The sequence below is a fragment of the Talpa occidentalis genome, unplaced genomic scaffold (assembly GCF_014898055.3).
Source record: "Talpa occidentalis isolate TD23 unplaced genomic scaffold, MPIMG_talOcc4v2.1 talOcc4.10, whole genome shotgun sequence".
NCBI classification, from domain to species: Eukaryota; Metazoa; Chordata; class Mammalia; order Eulipotyphla; family Talpidae; genus Talpa; species Talpa occidentalis.
The window spans coordinates 27,977,007-28,002,875 of NW_023600993.1; the positions used below are offsets into that span (position 1 = coordinate 27,977,007).

A 25,869-nucleotide genomic window follows, 5' to 3' on the forward strand; every position below is an offset into this window, starting at 1 on the left:
AGACTTGGAAGACTTTAGATGTATTACTTCATGCTCCCTCTTGGTTTAGTTTCCTCCTGTCTGTAAAGTGCTTATGGGTAAAGAATCTAAGTTGGTTGACTTCCAGGGCAAAGAAAGGGGCTCCTGGAAATACACACTGTCCCCCAACCCCACCCCAGCCAGCAAGAGCACCCAGAACTAGAGACCGAGGGTAAGGAGCCAGAATGGACCCGAGAAAGGGTTCAGAGGCCAATTGGGAAGGAGGTCCCCAGAGGGGCTCCCCCAAATGTGGGAATGGATTTTGTCATAATCAGTGTGACATTGGATGTTGTCCATGACCCAAATGTTCACTTTCATCCAGTCCTGTGAGCTTGCCCCTTGCTCCTAGCTTGGACCTGTGTAGTTTGGAGAAATCAGTCATTTCTACTGCTGAAGAAAAATATATACTGAGACCCTCTAGAACAGGAAAGGACTTTTTCTTTCTTTTCTACAACTAACAGCTCCCACTTATTGAGTTTCTGCCATGGCCCAGCCACTGCACGAAGCAATTTGCGTATGTCATCTCCTGCAATTTAATTCTCTCAATAAGCCTATGAGTAAGCACTATTTGCTTGATTTTGAGGAAATTGAAGTATGGGGAGGTTGCTTCTTGTGCTGGGTCACCCAGTTTTACTAGTGGTGGAGTCAGGGTGCTAACTCAGGTCTCCTCCATCACATGGCTTATCCCCGCAAGTCAGGCTGCCTCCCTTGGGACAATTCTTTTATTGTATCCCACATGACTGAAAAGCTTGACGACTATTTGATCAGGGAGGTAGAATGTGGGCATAAAAATGTGCAATGTCAAAGCTTTTTGGGATGACCCAGACATCTCCTCCATTGCCCACAAGCCAGGGCCCCCAGGGGGCTCAGCACTCACCACCAGATTCCCCAGCACCATCACTGTCAAGAAAAGGATGAGGCATATGGATTTCTGGCCCACTTGCATGCAGACCCACATGTTCTCAATCCACTCTCCACAGAGGATCCGGAAGATGACAAGGAAGGAGTGGAAGAAGTCGTGCATGTGCCAGCGGGGGCAGCCTTCCTTGGGAATGGACATGTTGGTGGTAAGGCACCGTTCCTGCAGGTAATTTTCCCCGAGGAGCTGCTTGCCAACCAGAGCGAAGATAAAGACAATGATGGCTAGGATGAAGGTCAGGTTCCCCAGCGCCCCCACGGAGTTTCCGATGATCTTGATGAGTGTGTTTAAGGTTGGCCAGGATTTGGCCAGCTTGAAAACCCGCAGCTGCAGAGAGAAAGAAACTGTTAGGTTCTGGCAGCTTTTCTCATCACCTTTCATCAAGTGAAGGTCTGGGAAGAGCACAGAGCAATTCAATCCATTAAGACAGGTGCTCCTGGGATGCTGCTTTCAGACACATTTGTTCCTGTTATTCAAACACATGACCAGCTCCCTGTGGTCTCTCAGTACCAATATGCTTCACTGATTGTGGAAAAGTCAGGGGTCTACCACTGGGCTGGTGGTCATGCCTCCTTTACCCTGTTCTGAAGCCTCAGTCCTCTAGAACAGGAACCTTTTGTAAGGGGGTAGAGTGTGGTGTGATGGAGCTCACAAATAAGTAAGAACAGGCCCACTCTTGACTTGAATAGAAGCTAGTCTTCCATGGCCCACTGCTTTCAACAGGTATTGCCCAATCATCTCTCAGGGCATTTCTCATCTTGGTGCCCTGGGCAACACCTGTTGCCCCCACTAGCTCTGAAATTGCAAGTGCCTATGATTTCATGGAGACCAATTCATAGTTATTTAACTGATCAACCAGATGCCCACCTGATTGAATGTCAGTAGTGTGTGGAGGGAGGTCTGTGGGCTGCTGCTCTCAGGAAACAAGTAGGCAAGTTACAGAGAACAGGCAAAGCCTGAGAAAGTCTTCACTGTGAACCCAGTTGGACTAAGTCCTCCAGGGGAGCAGAAGCACCGTGCATGGAGATGTGTAAACACTTAAAAAAAATTAAAAATGTGTGTGGTTCTCTAATTTGTTAGGAAGAAATATCTGGGTTCAGCTGTCATTGGATGTTTATAGAGCATCTGCACAGATCTAGGCTCTGGCCTAGGGGTGAAGCTGGGGTGCTGAACAGAACAGTGCAGCAACACTTTGTTCACCCAAACAGCAGTGAGGAGGTCCCGAGGGAGGAGCATTAATGCTTTTACACAGGAAGGGCTAGATCTGTGTCTCTACATGGTTGCAGAGGTAGGTTGGTGCAGGGGGAGGGGAGATGGGGGGATGGAAGGTAGGAAGGGTGGTGGCAGTTATATTCTCTTTATACTTAATCTGCAAGTTATTTCCCTTACACTGGAAACAGCCTTAAAACACCAGTTCTGTTTACTGGACAAAGAGGCATCTGACAAGCAAAAGTAAAAACTGAGCATTAGTAACTAGGAACCCTTTTGTGGAGGATATGGGGAAAATGCTGTTTCCTTAGCAACACAATTGATAGAAGTCTACATTCTCTCAGTAAACTCTGGGCAAGAGCAAAAGCAGAGGCTGTCATTGGGCCTTGACACTGGATAACAGGACCTACCACGTCACAAAACCGGGGGGGTCACCACCAGAGAGCACTGCCACGCTCACTGACACCTGAGCAAAATGACCAGCATTGACTTTTGCCTTAATTGCACCTGGCTAATGGTTTCCATCAGTTCCTTGGTAGAGGGAAGGAGGTTTAGAAATGAATATTAGAATCCCCTTAGATAGCAGTTTGCAGTCCATAATTAAGCTTACACTAAACTATATGCAGATTGTATATAATTGTCGTTTTAGGACACAAATTGATTCATCCTCTATTTGTTTGATGTCTTTTGTAAGGAGAAAGAAAATAGGATCCCTTCACTTGCTATCCCAGAAATATCTGAACTTGGGGTTCCTAACATTAGCCAGTCAGTCAGCATATATTTGAGGGCCTGCTGTGGGGCAGTGGTTCGGCATGAGCCAGCTGGTTCTTGCTGAAGCCTAGAATGGGTGGTCCAGGGAGCATCCCCTCACCCCTTGCATCCAGGTTCCCCAGGCCCTCACCTTTCCCCCCATCCCATCGCTTTATGTTATCTTTACCCAACTTAGATTACATCAAAAATATGTTCCTGGGCCTCCCCAGTGGCGCAGCAGTTGAGCGCTGGGCTGCGAAGCCGCCCGCAGCCTCTGCAGTGCCAGTTGGCCACCGGCGAGGGTCCCACATGGTGCGACAGACCTCTCCTGCCGGGCCTGCTGCTCCCCTCAGCAGTGTACTTTGCTCCTTCTGCCTGTTCTGCTCCCCACTCTCTCTCTGGTGAATTCTCTCATCCTCCTGCGCTTCTGACTGTACCCAGTGCTTGTATAAATAAATAAATTAATTAAAATAAATAAATAAATAAATAAAAACTTACCGGAAAAAAAAAAAATTTCTTTGCATTATTGTAGGGGGGATTGCAATTGTATGGGGAATATAAAAATAAAATTTATTAATTAAAAAAAAAGAAAATTTATAAACTATTGCTTTCAGCAGCTGCTGAATATTCCTTCATATTTAACTCACCAAGTTTCTAGTTAATCTCACAACTAATATACAAACTTTGATTGAGTGGGATACAGACTAGAGGGAAATAAACCAAATTGGTAACATGGATATATTTGTAGAGAAATATAATCAAATATTTCTAATCTTTGAGTTAAATTTGTATATATTTTTCAACTCACTTTAATGAGAATGCTTTACTCTTAGAACAGAATGAAAAGTGAGTCTAATATTTGTTCTTCTCCTGGGGAGGCCCCTTGGTGATTAAATGGGCCTTGTTTTTGTGAAAAATATCAGCAGAAGACAGGGTCCTATTGTAGATTATATGGTGTCCCCCTTGGATTCTTCTTTCTATCAAAAAATTTCTAAAAATCATGGATACTACAATCTTAAGAGCATTGTGATCTATGAACAGAATAAGCTATGCTGCAGCTAGAAAATAAATAAACATGGGGATTCAGAGAAATAGATTGCTGAAGCCAACCTTTTCTCTGAAGATGTCTGCAAAATTGAGTGAATCTGGGTTTAGGTTTTAATGGTGTCATGAGATATGGGAGCAGGAGACAGCCCTGGGTTTGCCTATGGTAGCCAGTCTAATGGGGATTTCTCCAATCCACCAAGACCAGATCCCAAAGGGTTTGCCCCTCGACGAAAGGACAAGCCAGAAATTAACCTAAGAGAATGCAAGGAAAACAATATGTCGGGTGTCAGATGCCAGGTTGAGGGTGGGTGACCAGGTGGAATTGACAGTGAGAATTTGGAGCCACGAAGTGTTGTTCACACAGCGTTTTAGCTGAATTCACTCTACCTGTTTCAGCTGAGGATTTAATTTAGAGCAATCCTGCAAGATATCTTGCAGAAGTGAATCAAATACACTATGAAGGAACCAAATTCTAGAAGCATTCCCCTCCTCCTCTGCCCCTACAAAAGTGTCTGAGTTATAGTAACAAGCAAACAACAGGGCATCGGGAGTGGGTGAGATTCAGGAGAAGCCACAGATGTGAAAAGGGCCATTCATATTTCTGACCACATTGGTGGAAGTAGAAGAGATTATGTTAAGTGAAATAAGTCAGAAGGAAGCAGACAAACACCTGATGGTTTCACGCACATGTGGAATATGGGGGAGGAGTTGAGGGAAGGAACAAAGGAACTGACAAAACTAAACCAAAACAAACCTTAGCCTGCTCTGCTCCCTGCTCTGGCTCTGGTGAGTTCTCTCACCCTCCCGCGCTTCTGACTGTACCCAGTGCTTGTATAAATAAATAAATAAATAAATCTTTAAAAAAAAAAAAAAAAGAAAGAAATATGTTGCAGGATTGAGGCTGCTATAAGGGGAGGGTGGGCAGGGGTGACAACAGAGGGAGGAGTAGGCTCAATGGCCTGGGGTAAACAGTTATGAGTGGTGGTGGGGGAGGTGTGGTAACAGACATCTGAGGAGGTGTGAACCTGTTCCTCTAAATCTTATACATTGAGGTAAATGATGTTACCTCAATAAAACAAAACTATAAGAAGAAATGAAAATGGCCATTCAATATCTTCTGGTAAGAAAATTATAAGCCAGAGATGGGCTGCATAACTAGATATAGAATGCTTAAAGGAAAAGGAAAACTTGAAGGTATGAGCAGAGAGTAAGGAGCTATAAATAATCACCAAGGATTTTGAGAAATAAATGGAACTTCTGGAAATGAAAAGTGTAACACAACGTTAAAAGCTCTGTGGAGGAGTTTCACATCAGATTCGATCCGGTTCAGAAGAGAAAAAGTGAGTGGAAGATAAAGCAGAAGAAATTATCCAGAATGCCACCAGAGAGACTTAGAAGCCCTATAAGTTTTGGAGGAATTGTATGGCAAATGAAACCATGAGCCTCACTAAAAAGCCTGATTCTTTAGAACTTGAATCAAGCCTCAGCCTCCCTCCCATCTTGCCACAAATAGGAGGCCAGCTTTGAAGGTTGTACAGGCTTTTTCAGATGTGGTGACGTCACTTTTAGAAGGACTCACACCTGGAGGGGTCTGACTGGCACCAGACTATGACACGAGTGAGGAATAAAACATTGGGCTAAGCTACTGAAATTTGAGGTTTGTTTGCACAATGACTAGAATTGTTGGTCACTGATTAAGTCACATAGCTTTTCATTTATTTATTTTTTAAATTTTATTATTATTTTATATATTTTTTTACATCATTCTTCATTTTTATACAATGTATGCTTTCACATAGCTTTTTAAAAGCAAGATAAAATTAAATATTTAACGGTAAGTTGGGAGGGAGTAACTGGAATGAAGATAAAGGTTTTAGCTACTCGACTTTCGGTTAACTATTAATGCCGCAATTTCTAAGGATAAAACAAAGGAAAAAAAAGAGTATTTTCTTTCCAAACGAAAGAAAGGGGGAAATGGATAAGGGGATCTAGAGAAAACAAAAAATCAAAAAAGAAGGAGGGGAGTGGTAGGAGAAGGAATTGAGAGGCGGAGGGAGGAGAATACTAGAGCAAGCGACGCAAATAGAAAACCCAGAAAAATGATAGACACATATACAAATAGATCAGCATTCACAATAAAATAAATGGATTAAACACTTGGGTTAAAAACAAAGATTAGATTGTAAGAACTGAATAAGTATCTAAAAGATGACCTAAAGTGCTATTTGCAGGAGACAGAGAAAAGCCCTAAGGATACAAAAAGACTAGAAGTAAAAGGCTGAATAAAAATATATCAGGCAAATTCTAAACCAAAAGAAAACAGGGGTATTTAATTAATATCAGACAAAAAAGGTTATTAAGGCAAAAAGCATTTCTAGAAATAAAGGTCAATTCTTAATCATAAAAGTTTTTCTTTACTGTGAAGATATGACAACTTAAAATATATATCCATTTAATAACACAGCCTCCAGAGAGGAGAAGCAGACCATGCCATAATTACTGTGGGAGATTTTTTTTATATACCACCATGTCAATAATTGCTAGAACAAGCAGACAAAAATAAGCAGGGATATAGACTATTTGTACCACGCAATAATTTTCTCTACCTAACGTGTGTGTGTGTGTGTGTGCATAGTATCACACCTACGGCTACAGAAGACATATTCTTTTCAAGTGCATAAAGAACATTTTCAATACACTGAGCTAAAGGGAAATTAGCAATAAATTTCAAAGCATTAAGATCATAAGTATATGTTCTCTGACTATAATACCATTAAGCTAGATCTTAGTGGAAAAATGCTAACTAGCAATACTGTGCATGTTTCAAAACTAAGAGTCGCTCTTCCAATTAACCTCTAAGCCAAAGAATTAATCAAATCTGAAATCAGGAAATATTTAGAATCAAACAATAAGGAAAACTCTTTATATTAAGACAGATCTTAGAAGGAAATTGAAGTCCTAAATGAATCTATTGGAAAATAGGTTGATCCATTTTAAGTAGTTAGAAAAGAATAAAATATGTAAAATGGAGGATATAATTAAGATAAGATGCAGGATTAACTGGAATAGGAAACCTTAGTGAACGAGAGAGGATCAACAAGGTGAAAGTTGTTTCTTTGAAAGGACTAATTAAATTGGTGACCTTTAGCAAGATTAATACAAAAAGGTGAGAGACCACACCTAAGGGGAGAAATCCTATACTGTCAAAAAATTAACAAGGATGTAATACAATGGTACTTCATTAAAAACTAATAATTTAAAAAAAATGAGAGAAAGTACAAATCACTATTTTTAAAGACAGAAAAAGATAGTGTAGGTGATCTAGACCCTTAAAAGATAATAGCAAGGCATACACAATAAACGTGAAATTTTAAATTCAAAAGGATAATTCTTAGAAAAATATAACTTACCAAAACCAATTTGAAAGATAGAAAACCTGACCATTAAGAAAATTAAATCAGTCATGAAAAATCTTGAACTTCAGATATCTTTACTAGTGAATTCTATCAAACCTATAAGGGTTCAAATACAGACTGCTAATTTCCCTTTAGCTCAGTGTATTGAAAATGTTCCCTATGCACCTGAAAAGAATGTGTCTTCTGTAGCAGTAGGTGTGATACTACACACACACACACATTAGGTAGAGAAAATTAGGTAGGTTGAATAAGGGGACTATTCTTCACCTCTTTTCATGGAGATCATGAAAACCCCACTCCCTGATTTTGGGGGAAGGGAGAGAGACTGGAGATGCCTCAATACGAAAACCTGGCAAGAACGATGCAAGTAAATAAAATGACAGGTCAAATCAATATAGATGCAAAAATCTAAAACAAATTATTAGCACACTGAATCTTCCAATGCACAAAAAGAATTCAAGATCAAGTTGGGATTATCCCAGGAATGCAAAGTTGATTTAACGCTAGCAAATCAATTAACATAATTCACCATTTAACAATTAAAGAAGAAAATCATGTGATTATCTTTAATACATGCGGAACAATTGTCTAACAAAATTAGACATTCATTCATTCATGATAAATATTTTTAATTAAAAAAAAACTTCCTCAGCTGAAAAAGGTATTTTTTAATCTTTAAAATTCCTGCTACCAGTATGAGACTTAGTGAAATATTGAAAGTGTTCCCTTTAAGATCAGGGAAAAAAAAAAACAAGAACGTCTGTGATTAACACTTCTTTTCAACAGCGTACTGGGTATCCTTAACCAGCACAATAATATGAAAAAATGAACCAAATTGTTAAAGGTTAGAAAAGAAGACAAAACTTATTGTTTGCGCATATGATACGATTATGTTAAAAATTTTTGAAGATAATATTGATAAATCTATAGGGATAATATGAGAGATTTCTGGATACAAAAATGTTAAATAGCAAAATGCTAGCAAAATAAATGAGAAAAGGACATTTAAAAAGAGGTTTCATTGAGGATAGCATACTGAAGTAGGGAATATTTAGAAACAAATCAAATAAAAGATATGGAGAAAGTGAGGAAATTTGTTGGAAAAATTATATTGAAAGATTGAGATAAATGGAGATAAAATATACTACTTTCATGAATCAAAATACCACCTAAAGGTTACATTCGTTCCCAAGTTGTTCCTTAGATTATTCCAGTTCCAAGAGAAAAAAGAAAAAAAAAAACCAAAAACAATTGGATGTGTGTGTTTGTATGGATCTGGCAAATTCATTCTAAATGAATAAGGTTTTTTGTGGTTCCGTATGAATTACATCAGTATTTGTTCTATTTCTTTGAAGAATGTCATTAAGATTTTTATTGGAATAGCATTGAATCTGTATATTGCTTTTGGGAGGATGGCCATTTTAATAATGTTAATTCTTCCAATCCATGGAATAAGTGTAGGGGCCAAGATACGTTTGAAGTAAGACACAGACATAGTCATAGGCGTGGGGACAGACCCAATGGACTAATGGAGCAAGACTTGAAACGATGGGAAGAAATGTGATTTTACTTAGACAGAGAGGAAGAAGCAAGAATGAAGACCCAGAAGATTCCCTTCTCTCTCCCTCTCTCCCTTCATTCTGTGCCCTTTCCATCCATCAACAATATTTATAAAGTTCCCCTATGTGCTGGGCCTTGGCTAGGCTCCTAGGATGAAATGGTGGAAAAGAAGATCCTTTTTCTTTTCCTCATGGAATATCAGAGAAATTACAAAGTATGAAAAACAGGTTGATTCGATGAGGGACATGTGGTTGGGAGGACCTATCTGGGCAGGTGACTTGTGAGCTGAGCCTGCAAAGATGAAAATGAATGAGTTCAATAAAAAAATAAGGGGAAAGCGTTACAGGCAGAAGGAAGATGTAGGCAAAGTCCCTGGGCCAGGAGCCATTCTGTTATGTGTGAGCTCAAGAAGCAATAGCTGCTATGATCATGGTTATCGTTTGATAACAGAACAGGCAGATTCTGGGAAGACCCCTCTTGGTGCAGATGAAGACACAGCCCTCCTTTGAGGAAGCAGGAAGAACCAACTCTTCAAACTCCCAGGAACCAGGTTCTACCTCACTGCTGCAGGGTCCAGAGAGGAAGGGCGATCTGGCTGGTGGTGCCCCCAAAGGACAGTGTCCTCAGGGGTAAGCATCCCTAAGTGTGGGGGTTCCCCAAATCGTCTAGAGAAAACCTTACCAAGCGGAAGGTCCGCAGCACTGAGAGGCTGGACGTGCCCTTCCTGGACATCCCCAGCTCCACCAGGCTCACAGTGACGATGATGCAGTCAAAGATATTCCACTTCTTCTGGAAGTAATAGTAGGGGTCGAAGGCAATGATTTTGAAAACCATTTCAGCAGTAAAAAACACAGTAAAGACCTGTGGATGGAAACAAGAGTTCACCTCAGCAGGGTCTGTGGGGTCAGGTGCAGTATCAAATTAGAGAGCAGGAAAATGTCTTGTTTGTAAAACAGCAGATCCTTTTATCTTCTTTATACTCATTTTCTATATTTTTATATGCTCTTGAAGGATTGGGAATGGGAATACTCAAAGTGGCAGCAGAGAGAGAGTTCTGACCAGTGCTTAGAGAATAGGCATTAGAACTCATGCTTCAGTTTTTCCATATGAATGATGATTTTTAAAAGCGGAAAGTCATTAGGATAATTATTGTTATATAATTATGTAAATGAGAAGTCAATCTGGTTCATTAGTTTAAAAGCATGGGTTGTGGGGCAATACTGACCCAGATAAAAATCCCAGCTCAGGCATTCCCTAGTGAGTATGAAAGCGTGACCAACAATGCATTCTCTCCATACCTCAGCTTCCTCATCTGTATAATGGGCATAAAAATGAGATAATGCATGTGCATGTCTTAGCAAAGGTTCTGGCAGATAGTAACTCATGAATAAATAATAACTATTAGCAAGAAGCTATTAGCAATACATTGTCTCTAAGATTCTCTGCAGCTCTCAGTGTCCTTAATTGTCTTAAGCAGTTCAGAATTTTGACTTTGAGAGAGGCCAAGAGCAGGCTGGAGTCACGCAACAAACACCAGGAGACAGATAAGGAAGAAAGCAACGACCATGTCAGGTGCTTTGCTCTCACTGGCACTCACCAATGCTTCTCCCTAGCCTGGGAAGCAGGTAATTTCTTTCACAGAAAAGGAAGCAGACTTAGAGGATCAGCAACTTCCCTAATGCCACCAGACTGCAAGGGTAGAATTCAAAGAGTGCCTACTGAGTGTCCTCTGTGGGTGAGTCAGTGTGCTGTGGTGGGGAATGGGTTGAGGTCCCCCCGTGTCCTAGAGCAACTTGGGTCAACTTTGGCTCCACCTTTACCAGCTGTGCCATTTCTGGCAGGAGACCCAACTTCTCTGAGTCTTTGTGCTCTCCTGGGATATAAGGGTCATGGTAACCTCATAGGATTTTTGTGGTGCTGAGTGAGATTTACAAAGTACCCATCTCATTGTAGGCACCAAACAATGACTCTCTCTCACTGTGTCACATTACTCAGCAAGTAGAGAAATCCAGTACGGATCTTATCTTATTAAAAGCAAATAATACTAAAAAATTATGGAGGAAATTTTCAAGTAACATCATGTCTAAACCAGACACAGAAGTTCTGACTCCCTGGTGCTTTTGTTATAACAGTAAACATGTCGCCATGGCCTTCCCTTTCACTAACATCTCATTCCTCCCCAACTCTTTCTGTCCTTAAATGATAACACTGAAAAACCATAATCACTGTTTTTTGCAGTTGTAGAAGCAATAAAACTAGAAAGAATATTGCAAGCCCACACTTTAGAGGGGAAAGCAATAGTTATACTCATTTCAAAGTAGAGGCAGCTGAGAGTCAGAAAATTCAAAGTGCTGTCTTAACATCTGCAAAGGGGGAGCTAGCTTCCTTCTAGATCGGGACTATCTTGGTCCACTTTCATGTGGTTGTTGATGCTAAATGCAATTCCCTCCAGTTCTCCGTCTTTCACTCTGTGTCCACACCAGAGTATTCAGCCAGCTAGATCAACACTCCAAAGAATGTGGGCGTGCTGCCACCCACCTACCCGCCCCCTGCCAGCCACGGCAGCACGGGCAGTGGCCGCCAGTGCACTTACAATGTTGCCTGTCTGAAGCATGGTATCGAAGGTGCAGCTCATTCCATGGTGTTCCATAGCCATGAAGAGTGTGTTCACCACGATGCACAAAGTGATGGTGAGCTCTGCAAAGGGGTCTGTCACAATCCCAAAGAAAACGTTCTTGAGCTTCATCCAAGTGGGGCTGCACTCCCAGATCAGATACTTCTGAGCCAAGCTGGTCAAGCAGGGAGGGCACCTCCTTTCAGACTCCTCGAGTTCTGTATCACAGATGTGGTCAGTGTCAGTTTCAGCCATGTGTCACCTCAGAACCTCATCGTGGGTTCTTCCCCTAGACCTGGTCATTACTAATAATGATGACCTCCCTCTCTCTGCTATCCATTTCCTACTTTTTTGAGCTCCTTTAGTCCAGCAACTTCCATTCAATCTCTATCTCCATTCAGTCCTCCAAACCATGGACCCTACACCTTTTCACTGCCTATCACCTATGCTACATCCTCATGTCCCACCTGCTTCGTTTAGACTTCATGTCCACCCCTCTAGTCTATCTACTAACTTGCAGACACCCTCACTTCCTTTCCCTTCACACCCCCCATTTTGTACTTGCCTGGCAAAACCTCAATCCCAAACAAACTCAACTTGCAGACTTTTCTGCACCCACACCCAACCAGTTGAACCTGGTTGGAAAGAAATACACAGCCATAGTATTGGGGATTTGTGTGTTTTAACTTATCACTGCTTAGAAATCCTAACACATTTCTCAGTCAGTCCACACTTTTATTCTTCTAGACTATTTCTCATTTCCTCCTTTCTTCCAAGTTCCAAAACCCTCTCTCCACTCCTCACTACTGAGAAGCTTCCTTTGATTTTCCTCAGAGTATAGAATCACTCACAAAATAACTTCCTCTCTTCCTATTAAGTTTCCAGGGAATCTGCAAATCCACCCACCCTGTCCTGCCTTGAGCCCAGCACTGGCACTGGGTGTGAGCTCACTCTACTCCCCCCACTTGTGTTGGGACTTTCCTTTATATCCACTCAAGGTCGGTGCCATCCCCTGCTCTTCCTTTGGACCATTGCCATCAGCATGTAAACATCTCCACTTTGAAAAAGGTCTCCCTGGACCCCATGTTCTCCTTTGTCTACTGTCCCCTTAACAGCAAAAGTTTTGGAAACAGATTTCTAGACCTAACCTTCTCCACATTTAACTTCCCTCCTCATCCCTAGAATCAGGCTTTTACCCTTTCCAAATTCAAGACATTGGTTTCCTGTCCTTACCTTACTCCCCTCACAGCATTGGATAGAATTCATAATTATTTCCTCTTGAAACTCTCTGACCATCTGGCTTCCAGGTTTCCAGGTTTCCAGTCTCTTGGTTTTCTCCCACTTTAGGGACTGCTTCATAGTTTCTGCCCCTGCCTCCCTCTTCCTTTCCTGTCTCTACCTGCTGGAGGTAGAGATGATGGATTGCTAGAGATCATTGATCTCTCAAGAGATCATTGATCTCTCCCTTTTTCCTTTTCTCAAGGTAACCTTACTGAACCCTGTAGCCTTCAAAACCATCTCTATGCCAACTGTGTCTAAATTATATCTACCTCCAAATTATATGTCCAGTTTCTAAATTCTTCCTAAATACCAGGCTCATCTCTCTAACTGCTCCCATTAAATCTCCACTTGAATGTGCGGCGAGGGCCGCCTCCATGAGGGGTAGCCATATAGCTTCAGGTATATCTGTTAATTCCACTGCCAGAAAGATATACATTGGGGATATGCCAGTCCATATGCAGAGAAAAAAGTGTCCATGGTTTATTATAACAATATTAAAAAAAGAAAAAGCTGGTAAAGTACATTATGAAAAATGGTGAGACAGTTATTTGTGGAGGTAAAAAAGACTCTATATATATGTGTGTAAACTGTGTATGTATGTGTGTACTTATAGATACATAGAATATTGTGTGAAGGATACAAGAGACACTGGGTGGGGGGCTTCATCAGGAGGCTGGGGAGCTGGGAGGGAGGAAGACAGTTTTCACTGCATGTTTGAATTATTTTTACTGTATATATGTTTTCAAATAAATTAGTTTATAAGTGGTAGGATACAATCAATATGCAAAAATGTGTTGCATTTTTTAGACAAATAATTCATTATAGAAAAGAGAAATAAAGACAATAATCCCATTTATAATTGCCGTTTATATCCAAGAAAGAATAAAATACTTAGGATATCAAAGAGAGATTTGAATTCCCATGTTCATTGCAGCAATATTCACAATGGTACAGTCATAGAAACACCTTAAATGTCCATCCATGAATGGATGGATAACTAAAGATGAGAATATTATACAATCATGAGAAAGGAAACCCTGCAATTTACCCTCAACCTTGAGAGCATTATGCTAAGTGAAATAGGACAGACAAAGAAAGACAAATACCAATAAGGCATGGTATCCCTTATAAATGAAATCTGAAAAAAAAAAAAAAAAAAGGCAAACTCATAGAAACAGAAAACAGAAAAGTAGGGTAAGGGAAATAGGAAGAGCTTGGTAAAATCTTTCAGTTATAAGATGAATAAGATCTGAAGATCTAATGTGTAACACAGTGACTTTACTGTATTTTAAATTTGTTAAGAGAGTAGAACTTGTATTCTCACTCAAAAGAATGGAAAAAGAGAAAAATGGGAAAAAGTAAATATGTGAGATAATGTATGTGTGATGAATTAGATGGGGGAATCCTTTCACAATTATGTGTATATTAAATCACAATGTACATTTTAAATATCTTACATATTTTGTCAATTATACCCCAATACAGCTAAAAAAGAAAATGACAGGCCTTTCCAGAGGAAAAACAAAAGCCCTTTTTGTTTTTCCTGTCCCTTTTACTCCCAGAAACAAGCAAAAGACACAAGGAGACCAAGAAATAGACATACATGCTGTTTTGATCAAACTGGGAGATGTCTGTAAACTCAAATCATAAGTTATGTGCAAAGGCTGTCACAGGTAGCACAGGTCAGAGTGCAGCAGGACGCTCTGAAGGGACGCTTCAACCACAGAAACTGGCAAAGTACACTTCTCTAAATACTCAGCACATCCTGGGGGGTAAAAATCAATGATCTTTAGTTGGAACAAAAATAGGAGTTTTCCTAGACCCAATTTGGCCCTAAACAGAAGGACAGGAAGTAGTTTTGAATGAGGAAATTGCAGATACACCATTATGGCAGGAAACAGCCTGTTTGAGAGGCAGGACAGGAAAAGAGACCCAAGCTTCTAAACAACTTTACCAAAGCTGATCTTGATTCCCCGGGGAGATGTGGATGCTGAAAGAATCAGGCACTTGCTGACTTGCAGCACAATCACAAGCATGCTTCCTTCCCAGAAGACTTTCCTGCAAAAAGCTAACCCAGAAAGGACTTTCCTCCTGTTACAATTAAAGAGGTGTCCCTACACCTATTAAAGGCGAATTTCTTCACTTGTGCATCTTTTCCTGCCACATCAGCAATCTGCTGAGGATTTCTTCTCTTTCCTTTATATTCAGTCTCCCACATCCCCATCAGCATGAAAATATCCTCAAAACCACCATTTAAGAAAACCAACCAGAGAAGGTCATAGGTCATACAGTCTTCTGCTCAAAAAACTTTGACTTCTCTGACCTAACTTTAGGTCATCTTTACCCAGAGTTTCTTAAAAATGTCATTGTTTCTTCTTCCTTTCCATCTATTTTGACAACATCTTTCTTGGGGGGAAGTCTGTCCTACATCAGGATAACTGACCATTCCTTATTCTCTCCCTGATCATAGTTCAGGTCATTATAAATTAGTACCATTCCCCAAATATCAGCCTTGTATATCACCTTCATTCACTATTAATTCAACTACTATTTTATTGAGTGCTTGCTATGTGCCATTCATTGCTTTTCTAGGGAGTGGACATCTGGCTGTGAGCAAAAGAGATACATCTCTGCCCTTATGGGAATTTACAACCACACGCTAGGCATGCTTATCCTAACTCAATTAATCCTCAGAAAGTATTACAAGTGTATCTTCACTGTTTCACATTTGAAAAAACAGAGACAGTTAAGTTGAAAAAACAGAGTAGTTAAGGAGGTCCAGGGTTGCACAGCATATCACAGATGGCAGAACCGAGATGCAAGGCCAGGCTGTTGGGCTTGGGGTCTGTGTTCTTAATCACAACCTTTGGTTGTCTTCATTTACCCCGAGACCACCTTTGTTCTTGCCTAAATTGGGGTATGTTTAGGACATACAACTTATTCATTCTTTCTCAGTCCTTCAATGTGCATTGCATTTGCTATTCCTCTGTCTGGAACTCTCTCAAGGCTCACAAGGTTGATTCTCTTATTTCATTACTATTACTGATTCCCTTAAAGCAAATGGCCTTCCACTATCACCGCATCTAAAGCAACCCTTTCTGCAAGCCCCTGTTCTGCATCTCCTTCCTTACTTTATCTTTTCTCCTACTCTTCATCACTATCTCAATATCTATTTGTGTTTAGCATCTGTACACGCCAGCCTCCAGGATGCAGATTCCAGGAACATAGACTTCTATCATGTTGATCTCTGAGTACCCAGCATCTGGAGCAATGCCAGACATACAGCAGCTGTTCAACAAATGTGTGTTGATGGGTGAATAAATGAAAAAAGAGGGAAGGAAGAAGCTGATCATTCTGGGGAATAAATAAAAGAGTAAGCTATCTCTATGGAACATTTATATTGCTTGATGGCTAACAGCAAAAAAGAAAAAGAGAAAAATTTCCAAGCAACCACCTAGCCAACAAAAAAAATCATAGACATAGCAACAGGGAAAAATTCAATGCAGTTAAGCATTGTTCCAATGAACAGTGATAGGTAAATTATTATCAATGAGGGAAAATGATATGAGAGTCTGCACACACCATTATTACTGGAATGTAATAAACATTTCTCAAAACACAAACTCAGGTATTCAAGAAATGTAACAGAAGGGGGTTTCCCCACCATAACTGAATTCTATTTATACTTTAAATCCCCAGAGTGGAACTTTGTCTTGGTTAATTCAGTGTCTGTGACTGCATGGGTGGTAGACCTCATTGTGTTTGAGTTCTTCGGGGAGGGGGCTCATGGTTGACAGAGACGGCTGAGCTTCTCCTTAGTCACAGCCAAGTGTACTCTCCTTGAGCCATCCTGGTTCCTGCCTGGTCTCCAATGGGAAAATCTTTGAAGACTGTTCCCTCTTGGACTGTCATTGATATCCTTCAGTAGCCCGTGGGGACTAAGTGTTCATGCAGCTACATCCTGTCCTGCTGGGGCTGCGGGTCACTCTGAGGTTGCCTCAAGTCAGGTACATTGCCAGCCAGGTCTACCCTGAAGTTTCTGTGCCATCCGGGGTATGTGGGTCTCTCTCTAAGAGCCTGCCACCTCTCTAAGGGCTTGCCACTTACTTTATCTAGAGAGTAAGACACATTTTGACTATGTTTTCAAGTCTCTCAAACATTTTTTCTTAGTTTCTATCACCCACTATGCCCTCCCCAGCGCTAGACTCCAACCCCGGGTGGGAGGCGAGCATGTGGGGCCCCTTCTCAGGAACACAGCAGAATCTCAGCTCCTTTCTCTTCCCTCCACCCCAGGACATTTTAAATTTGTCTAGGGATGATAAATGGTCAGATAGGAATGTTTTCCATAACTTAAAGCAAAATAAGGGTTGAATAAGGAGATAGGCTGGCCGGGGGAGGATGAAACAGCCATGCTCACTGGGCATCCATGGCCGTGACACAGTGCCCTCTCTCTTCCACGCCTTGGCTTGGTGTAAGCAGCTGGAAGTTAGACCATGCCTGGGGCTGAGTGGGTTCCCAGTTGATTGATGGAACCCAGAGTTAACAATGATTTAGTTAAATTGTCTGATTCATTTCCTTAAATTGTCTTCCGAAGATCAGCATAATGGGGGCTTGAGACAGAAATTAAGTTTTAACTGTAAAAGTTACAGTCAGGAAAAACATTAGGATAATTTTGCATTGTTAGAAAATTAAAGACTGCTACTGTTCTTACATACCCGAGAGGTAGCTTGAAATTCTCTGGTGCCTGCAAGAAATCCCTTTTAAATCTGGTGAGTATATTGGGAGCAGATGTAAATTTGAACAGGAGAGGAACTAAGGCATTTCACTTAAGGGAGTCTTTGCTTTTTGAAAAATTACTCACATAAAAACCCACATTGATAGAGTTATGGAACCCAGGGCACAAAAAAGAGGAGCACTTGGGGTCCCAGGACACAGGGGTAGGTGTCCTTTGACACAGGCTTAGGGCATCCCCTTTGCAGCTCACCTGGGAACTCTCATGACACACAAGACTGACGTCCCCTGAGCAGCACTTACCCTCGAGGACGGAGGTCATGATGCTGACCACACTCATCGCCCGTCTGATTCGGAAAGGCTCATTCAAGTATTCTGCTGATAAGAAAGTCCTCTTCTGTCCTGCGTCAAACGGCTGCTGGGACACAAACAGAGTCAGGGCACCGGCACCTGAAGTCTTCAGGGGCAAATGAAGCTCACTCAGCAGCGTGTTGGCCAGTCCCCGGTGGCTGGCAGCCCCCAGTGAATCAGGCATCCAGTGGTGTTTGGAGAAATGGAGCTGCTGCTTGAATTTGGGGTAAGAACTCAGGCACAGCACCAAGACACAGAATTAGGGGATCACTGGAGACCTGGTTTGACCTGACGGTGTGATCAGGGCTCACTAGAGACTCTGCAATGTGAGGGTAGGGTGGGAGTGCTTGACAGTAATGTCCAAATGATCCTTCCATGGGTGACCCTTAGGGCGTCTTGGCTCAAAGCCTCCAGGTGGGCAACCTAAGTCTGGAATATTGACAAACTCACCGACACTTCGATGGCTCCAGAGCCAAGCTCACTAGTTGGCAATGCGGGGTGTCCATTTTCTCCATATCCTAAGCCAGGGTTGGGGGGTTGAAGCAGTGGACTCCTAGGGAGGGGCCCTTGCTGGCCAGCACCTCCACCCAGCAGCAGGGAGCTCCGATGGTTTTCATGGTCTCCAGGACCAACTCCATCATCTGTGACCCCATCAGGGAAGGAGACATCTCGGCCAGGGGCCCGGAAAAGGAACACGCTGCCATGGCTAGCCCGCCGTCTGCCAGAGGTAAGGCCTAGGAAAGACTGGGCATTGCCACAGGGGAGCAGGAAAGAAGGAGGTTGAAAGCACATCCTGCAGGTAAATCTGAGGCTCAAAGTTCCTTCCACCTACTCCCATTTCCCTGCCCTCATTCTCTTGACCTCCCAGGAACAATTTCAAAATACTAATCTAAGTTAGTATTATTCTAGGTATACATGGGGAGAGAAGAAAGGAAAAAACTTATTCTTGTCAGAGTCTGAGAAAAGGCTAAGACATCTGAGAAATTGAAGGACCCTTAAGATCAGCAAAGAGGTCGTCATGGCCAAGGACAGGCCAGAGGACAATCTTGTCACCGGAACATGTTAGGTGGTTGCTAATCTCTGGCCATAGGGTCCAATAGAGTCATCTTAAGTTTCTTGCTCCACATGCAAAGTTGTGCCCTAAGAACCTATTACACACACCCGTACTGGAACACGTGCACTTTATTGTCTAAAAATTAAGCTCTACAATTCATTAGATCTAACCTACATGGATGTGAGAGTTAGTGTTGCAAAGGAGGAAACAAGAGCTTTATAATGTAATGAGCTTCGAGGTTCCCTTGAGAAAAACCTTGAATCGTCAACAATGAGGAGACTGAAGGGGGAGTTGCAGCCTAATTTCCTGGAAGAAAAATGCCGTTCTTCCAAATCAATAAACATTTCCCATCAAAATCTCCTTCTAAGGGAACCATGTGGCTTACAGTTGCCAGAGGAAAGGAGCTAAATCATAAGTTCAGAGACCTTCGAGAGTTACTACCCTAGGTCAGCTAGTTCCTCTGCGCACCGTGGGAATCTAACCCTAAAAGGTTATCAATTCTGTCCTCGGATCATACAAAGAATGTATTTATAAAATATAATCATTGACTCTGCTCATACTCCTGATTTTTTCCCTCTTTCCTTAAGACCTTTTGACATCTTATCAATTACAGTCTTTCTAACATACCCCCCTGGTTTTCTTTCTTGATAATTTTGAGCACAACTCTGTTTAGTAACCATCAATGCAATTTTGGTGTTTTTTTTAAAAGATTTATTTATTTATGCATACAAAGAATTGGGGTGTAGATCAGAGGTGAGGGAAGTGAGAAGATTCACCAGAGACAGAGTGGGGAGCAATACAAGCAGATCCACTGAAATACACTGCTGAGTGGAGCAGCAGGAGAAACAGGAGAGGTCTGCTGCACCATGTGGTTTACTCCCTGGCCAGCCAGGGATCAAACTCGTGCTGCAGTGGCTTGTGATCGCCCGACTGCACTGTGTCTTTAACTCCTGTGCCACCAGGGAAGCCCTGCAATTTTGGTGTTATTAACAGAGCATTCTACCTAGAACATATATCCAAGGACTAGGAACTCAAACCTTCCCATTTTTGAACCAAAGAAACAGAATTGGCAATTTTTTGTTTAAAAAAAGGGATGACTGAGTCATTTGCACTTTGGGCACTAGCAAATAGGCATTGCCTCTTCTGGCCACCAGCTAATATTTCAGAATTGACCTATTTGACAAATGGTGGGCAGTGGTCTCTGAATCTAAGAATTAGGCTTGCATCATTCAAGCAAACTAATTGGTCTCCTGTGTATCCCCAGGACACCTGCTGTCTTAGCTCCCCTAGATGCTACCACCAACCTGGGTCTCATTGCTCTTGGTCTGAAAACAGTTTTTATGAAAAGGCTGTCTGTGGCCTATTTACCATGCAAACATACCCAGGAAAAGAGGGGGATACCTTCTTAAACAGATTCCAGTCAATCAGTTAGTATTAAAGAATTACACAAATGGTGCCTCCCTGTCTTTGCATGTACATGTTTTTTTTTTTCTGCCTGGATGTACTGCTCCCCAAATCCTTCACATCCTCAATTACCAGAGGAACACACACTCACTATTTATTACTCCAATTATCCCTTCCTTTGTGGAAGCTTTCCTATACACCCGAAGCTCCTATTAGTGGATATTTCCTCTTTTATTGCCTAAATACCACACATGTCTCCTAACATAATATGTAACATATAGATGTTTTATATCTGCCTCCTCAGTCCCAGTGGAAGTCCTGGACTATATTTCAGTCATTGTTTTATTTCAGCACCTAGTATTGTTGAATTAACAAGATATAGTTCCTCCGTTTCCCTCTGAAAATAGGTTCAGCTGGAGAAACAAGCATGTGCACACACACACACACACACCAAACAATTATTGGACATCCAGGTGTTGATTTATGTGGGACTGACAGAATTGGCAAAATTAAAGTCTGATGCAGAGTGTCACTGACATTTTCATGGAAGCTGTGATTCATCCTGTTCAATGACTGTCAGAGCCTTGATGAACCCCTCTTTGAGACATCTTCTGAACTGTGCCCTCTGCGTGCCAGGTGCTGCCTAAAAGGCAGAGCAAGGGAGGGAAGAGCACAGATGGTGACAAATGGTGAAGCGTAGATGTCACTGAGCTGGTGTACATGTGAGCCTCTCTCTCTCTCTCTCTCTCTCTGTGTGTGTGTGTGTGTGTGTGTGTGTAAACTTAAGTTTGGGGGTTGTAGAGATGGTATTCCAAAAAGTAGATCATCCTTCACATGAGCACAAGAAAGGGGAAGTGAGAAACAGGAGGCCTGAAAAATAGCCATGTTGATGTCCTTTTCCATATTACTAGTGTCTAAACTACTCTCTCACAAAGGAGCTACTATCTCTCAGGCCTGTGAAAGACACATTTGGTGTACATAGGACTTTCAAGGGCAAGGGAGGTACGGGGAGGAAACTTGGTGAGTACAGGGGATCTTGGAGTCAGAGGTAGAAGGTTTTGATGAGAGCAAAATTTGCTTCAGGATCTGAAGTGAGGCACTGAAGCCATTCGTAGGCCACATTATGCCAAAGATGGGTGCTAGGATTTTCTGTGCCAACAGGTGAGAGTTTGAACCACGGCGCTTGAGGCATGAGATCAAAAAAGAGGGTGTAAATGACTTCAGCAGCACGGACAGAGAAATAACTGCCTTCCAGAATTGCTTATCAGTGTGTCCGAAGGAAGTTGATCCTTCATGTTCACAGACTCCTCAAGGGTCAGAATGTCCAATATGGGCTCACTCTCTTCCCTCAAACCTGGGTTCTTGCTCTAGTGCCCCTGTCTTAGAATTAGTGCACACATCTGATTGCCAATCCTGAAACCAGGGAGCCACATGGATTGCCTCTCTCCTTTTCCACATTCCACATTCCCAGCTTCATGTCTACCCCAACCCCACCTCACAAAAGTCTTTATAATCTACCCCTTCTTCACATCCATAATACTCCTGTACTAGTTTACGCCATCTCTGGGTTACTAAAACATCTTCCTACTCTGTGCCTCCTAATCTCCCTGCTACAACCTGTCCAACTTCAACCTGTTGTCCATGGCAAACTGCAAGGGTGGGTAATCTTTAGCACACAAACCTGAGCCCTTACCATCCTGCGCTGATTATAAGGCTCAGACTGGGGTGATTTGTTGTCATCTGTGGAGCCCTCTGACACCTTTGGCTTCATCTTGTGCCTTCTCTCACTGGCAGTTTTAAAGACTGGAGGTGACCCATTGTGGGAGTGGAGAGAAGCTGTATCAATCCCCAGTGCTTCCAGCATCTGAAGAGAGAGAACAGCAGCTGTAGCCAACAGTATCTGGTTGAGCTTAGCATAACTGCATCCCCCAGACGTGGGCTGTCACAGAGACAAGGGCATCTGAAACAGAGGAGATCAGGATTATAACCTGGGTGGTTGTGGGACTGAGAGCTATCAGAAGAGCCACCTGTGGTCACCTCCCTCATTCACACCTTCATCACACTCTGCTGGTGGTCTGCCCAGATTCCCCTACCAGGTCAGAATACTCAACTCCAGCTGTTTGAGTGTTACCTGCTAATGGCTCACAGCTGCAGAATTCTGCAGAGAATTACCTTTGACTATACATTTGGTTGGGGCAGAAATGGAGGTGCAAATACCCAATCCTCTTGCCTCAAGGTGGGGCTAACTCTGAGCTCCCCATGAGATCAAAATCAAGGTAGTCTCTGGCTTGGGCCATTTTCTTAATTAAATCTACCCTATTCCATCCTGTTTCCTTCATTCTCCTTCTCCTGCCTGTTTATTCTCCCTCTCCCTCCATAAGTCACTTGCGCAAATCTTCACTCAGGTTCTTTTTTGAGAAAACCTGACCTCAGATGAATCTTCCCATTGTTCCCTAGAATGACAGGTTTAATCTATGTGGCTGGTGCAGACCAAATATAGCCTGCAATGACTTCACAAAGCTTCCACTGCTCACAGACCTCCTGCTCCTTCTGGAGCATCTCAAGGGCTTCTTGGAACTTCTTCTCCTTTGCTTCAATTTCGTTAATGGTTGCCTGGTTCTGTTCTTCATATGCCATGGTGACCACAGCCAAGATCAAATTGACCAGGTAGAAAGATCCCAGGAAGATGACAAGCACGAAAAAGACCATATAGATTTTTCCAGAAGCCCTCAGGGTCTGCAGATTCAAGAGAAAGAAGGGAGGCATGTACCTAGGGCACATGGGCCTCTGATGTCAGAATCCTGCCAGGAAAATGTAGTTATGCAGCTGACCCACCAGCCTCCATCCAAGTTGGTATGGGGACATGCAGATGGATACCTGCTGGTAGAGGCGTTCCCAGGAATCCTGTGTCATGAGGCGGAACAGTGAGAGGAAAGCCCAAGAGAAGGAATCAAAGCTGGTGTAGTTAAAATCCGGGTTGTCAAATGTTTTCAAGCAGAAATAACCTTTAGGGCAGTGGCTGCAGCAAGAACAAAGAAGGTCATCCATTGCATAGCCCCTTCCTTTTTGGGGCAAAACAGTCCACAGGATTCAAAATCAGAGATTGGAGTTCAAGGCCTGGCCCACTGTTTATCAGCTGGCTGACTGGGCCCTTTGTCTCTTTAGGACTCAGTTTCTTTTGTCCATAAAATGGGCCTGATATGCAATTTGCAGCAACATGGATGGCGCTGGAAGGGATCATGCTCAGCGAAATAAGTCAGAAAGAAAAAGAAAAATACCGGATGGTCTCACTCATAGCAGGAATCTAGAAAACTTAAATAAGGGACCAGGAAAATGAATAACTATAAGAAAGTGAAAATCAAAATCAACAAAAAACTATGAACCAGAGACACTTTTAGGGGGGCGGGGGCGGGAGGGGAGGGATTGGGGTCAGAATGGGGGGGGGGCTGCAATTGTATGGGGAATATAAAAATAAAATTTATTATTTAAAAAAAAAATGGGCATGATAACACTTACACTTCAGAGATTCATGCAGAAGGTAGTGGCCTAGAAAAGGCCAGCTGACTGCCCAGACATGACCCTATAAGGTGGCAAGCTCTTTGAACGTTCACATGCAAAGGGAGAGTCAGTATCAATAATGCAGACTTAAAACCCTCAACCTGGCCAGTTGGCATCACCTGCAGAGTTGTCTATCAAAGGAGGACAACATTAGCCAAGTTCACTGACCAATTATATGTAATAATGAAAACAACACTTCCCACTTACTGAGCACTTACTCCCCCCCCCATTCTAAGTGCTTTACAAATGCTATAATTTAATCCTCTCAACAATTTTTTTTATAGATTTGGAAGCTGGGGTTCAGAGAGAAGAAGTCAGGTCTTAAAACCACACAGATGGCAACATACTTATTTGAAAAGAGAAGTATAATTGCCAATTAGCCTATGAAGACTGATCTATGAAGGAAGGGCAAATCAAAGATGACTACTTTGTGAGTATTGGTGTGGAGAGTGCTGGACTCCTCTCTATCATAAGAAGGGGGTAGATTGATATCAAAAAGTATTTCTAAGCTCAGGGTATGTGAAATGCTTTTATCTTTGCCAGTGGGATGTACTGGCTGAAGAAACAGTAATGCCTTGTTGGTAGTCTGGGATTCTATTACTCCAGGATTCTTCCTCCAAGCCCAACCTTCTGGTCTGTCTTTTTTCCAGATATCAATGGAAACACACAATCCTGGCACCCATGCAAATGATTAGGAGTCCTGCAAATTAATTATAAACTATTCTATTTCTACCCCCAATTTTGGTTCAGAGACTGTTGAACTGCATTTAAACACAGTCTCTTCACGTCTGGAGGCATGAGGGGCGCCAGTGCTGTCTGAAGACCAGCCTCAGCACAGGGGACGAACGTGAGGCCAGGTGTCCAGGAGGGCGGTAAGGAGCTCCAGGAGCTGGACATCGCAGTTCCTGGCAGCCGTGAAGCCCTGCTCACTGTTGAACTCTCTGTTCAATTCACTATAAAAAGTCAGCTGGAAATGAAATGCGGAGGCAGTATCTTTAGGGTGTTATTCCCCACCCCCATCTTCCATATTGCCAGCTGTCTTATTAAAGCACACCTTAAAGATTCAAAAATTAAAATCAAATTAAATTAATAAACTGTCTCTTTATTTTGTCTCCCAAGGAACTAGTTAATTCCAAGGGCAGACTTATTTCTATGTCATCTGTAGAACCCCACCATAGCTCATATAACTCAATAGCTAACTGCTCAATAGATCAACAGTTAACTCTCTGAAAATTTAATGAGAACATGGTGGAAAGCTTCTTGCACTGTGCCTTCAGCATAGTAAATATAATATGTAAAATGAAAATTGAAATTCTTGTTTTTAACCTGAGACATTATCAAAAGGACAGCTTAGAATATGTGAAGGAATGCTGAAAATCATCAGATATTTCCTAGTACTTGCTCTTTACCCAGACTTTCTTTTAGGCCCGAGTGGAGGTCCACTCGGGCCTGGCTTCTCTGCAGCCCAGTGCAGGACCCAGGTTTAGTGCTTACAACATGCTCCTTTCGGGCTTACTCTGCCCATCGCCCTGAGCTGGCCTCTCTTTACCATCCCAACTCTATCCACCCCTTCACCCCCTGACCAGGACCTGTAAGCAGAAGATCTGACCTCTCTTGGAACTGGGGGGTTCATGAACAGATGCCATAGCTTTACTATGCACGTGCTTGGACTGCTGTGGTGCCAGCACCTTGAGAAATGCCATCATCCAGACAGGAAATGGGCATTGGCAGGGAGGTCCCTCTGTTTAAACTTAAGATAAAGGCCAGTGAATATGGACATCAGAACAACTCTTTCCCTGAGTCAAAGAACTAAATGGCAAGTGCATTTGTGAATAAAAAGACCAATGAGCCTATGTTGATCATATTCTCCCATTTGACCCCACCCTCAGGTCTATCTGAGATGGTTTTCCAAATGGGCTGTTTAAGGCAAAATTCCATATGGGTTCCACACAGCTCC

At 42.3% G+C, this 25,869-nt stretch overlaps 1 protein-coding gene across 2 annotated transcripts in view; it reads right to left on the minus strand.

The window, feature by feature from the left end:
- SCN10A (sodium voltage-gated channel alpha subunit 10) overlaps window positions 1–25,869 on the minus strand; it is a 69,277-nt gene that overhangs the window by 23,247 nt on the left and 20,161 nt on the right. For both annotated transcript variants that reach the window (XM_037526652.2, XM_037526647.2), the window contains exons 8-15: window positions 23,232–23,373; window positions 22,893–23,090; window positions 22,048–22,218; window positions 18,347–18,640; window positions 17,849–17,960; window positions 11,513–11,751; window positions 9,601–9,780; window positions 896–1,264 (exon numbers count right to left, since the gene is read on the minus strand). In XM_037526652.2, coding sequence (XP_037382549.1) covers window positions 896–1,264; window positions 9,601–9,780; window positions 11,513–11,751; window positions 17,849–17,960; window positions 18,347–18,640; window positions 22,048–22,218; window positions 22,893–23,090; window positions 23,232–23,373 — 1,705 coding nt within the window. The remainder of the gene's footprint in view (window positions 1–895; window positions 1,265–9,600; window positions 9,781–11,512; window positions 11,752–17,848; window positions 17,961–18,346; window positions 18,641–22,047; window positions 22,219–22,892; window positions 23,091–23,231; window positions 23,374–25,869) is intronic.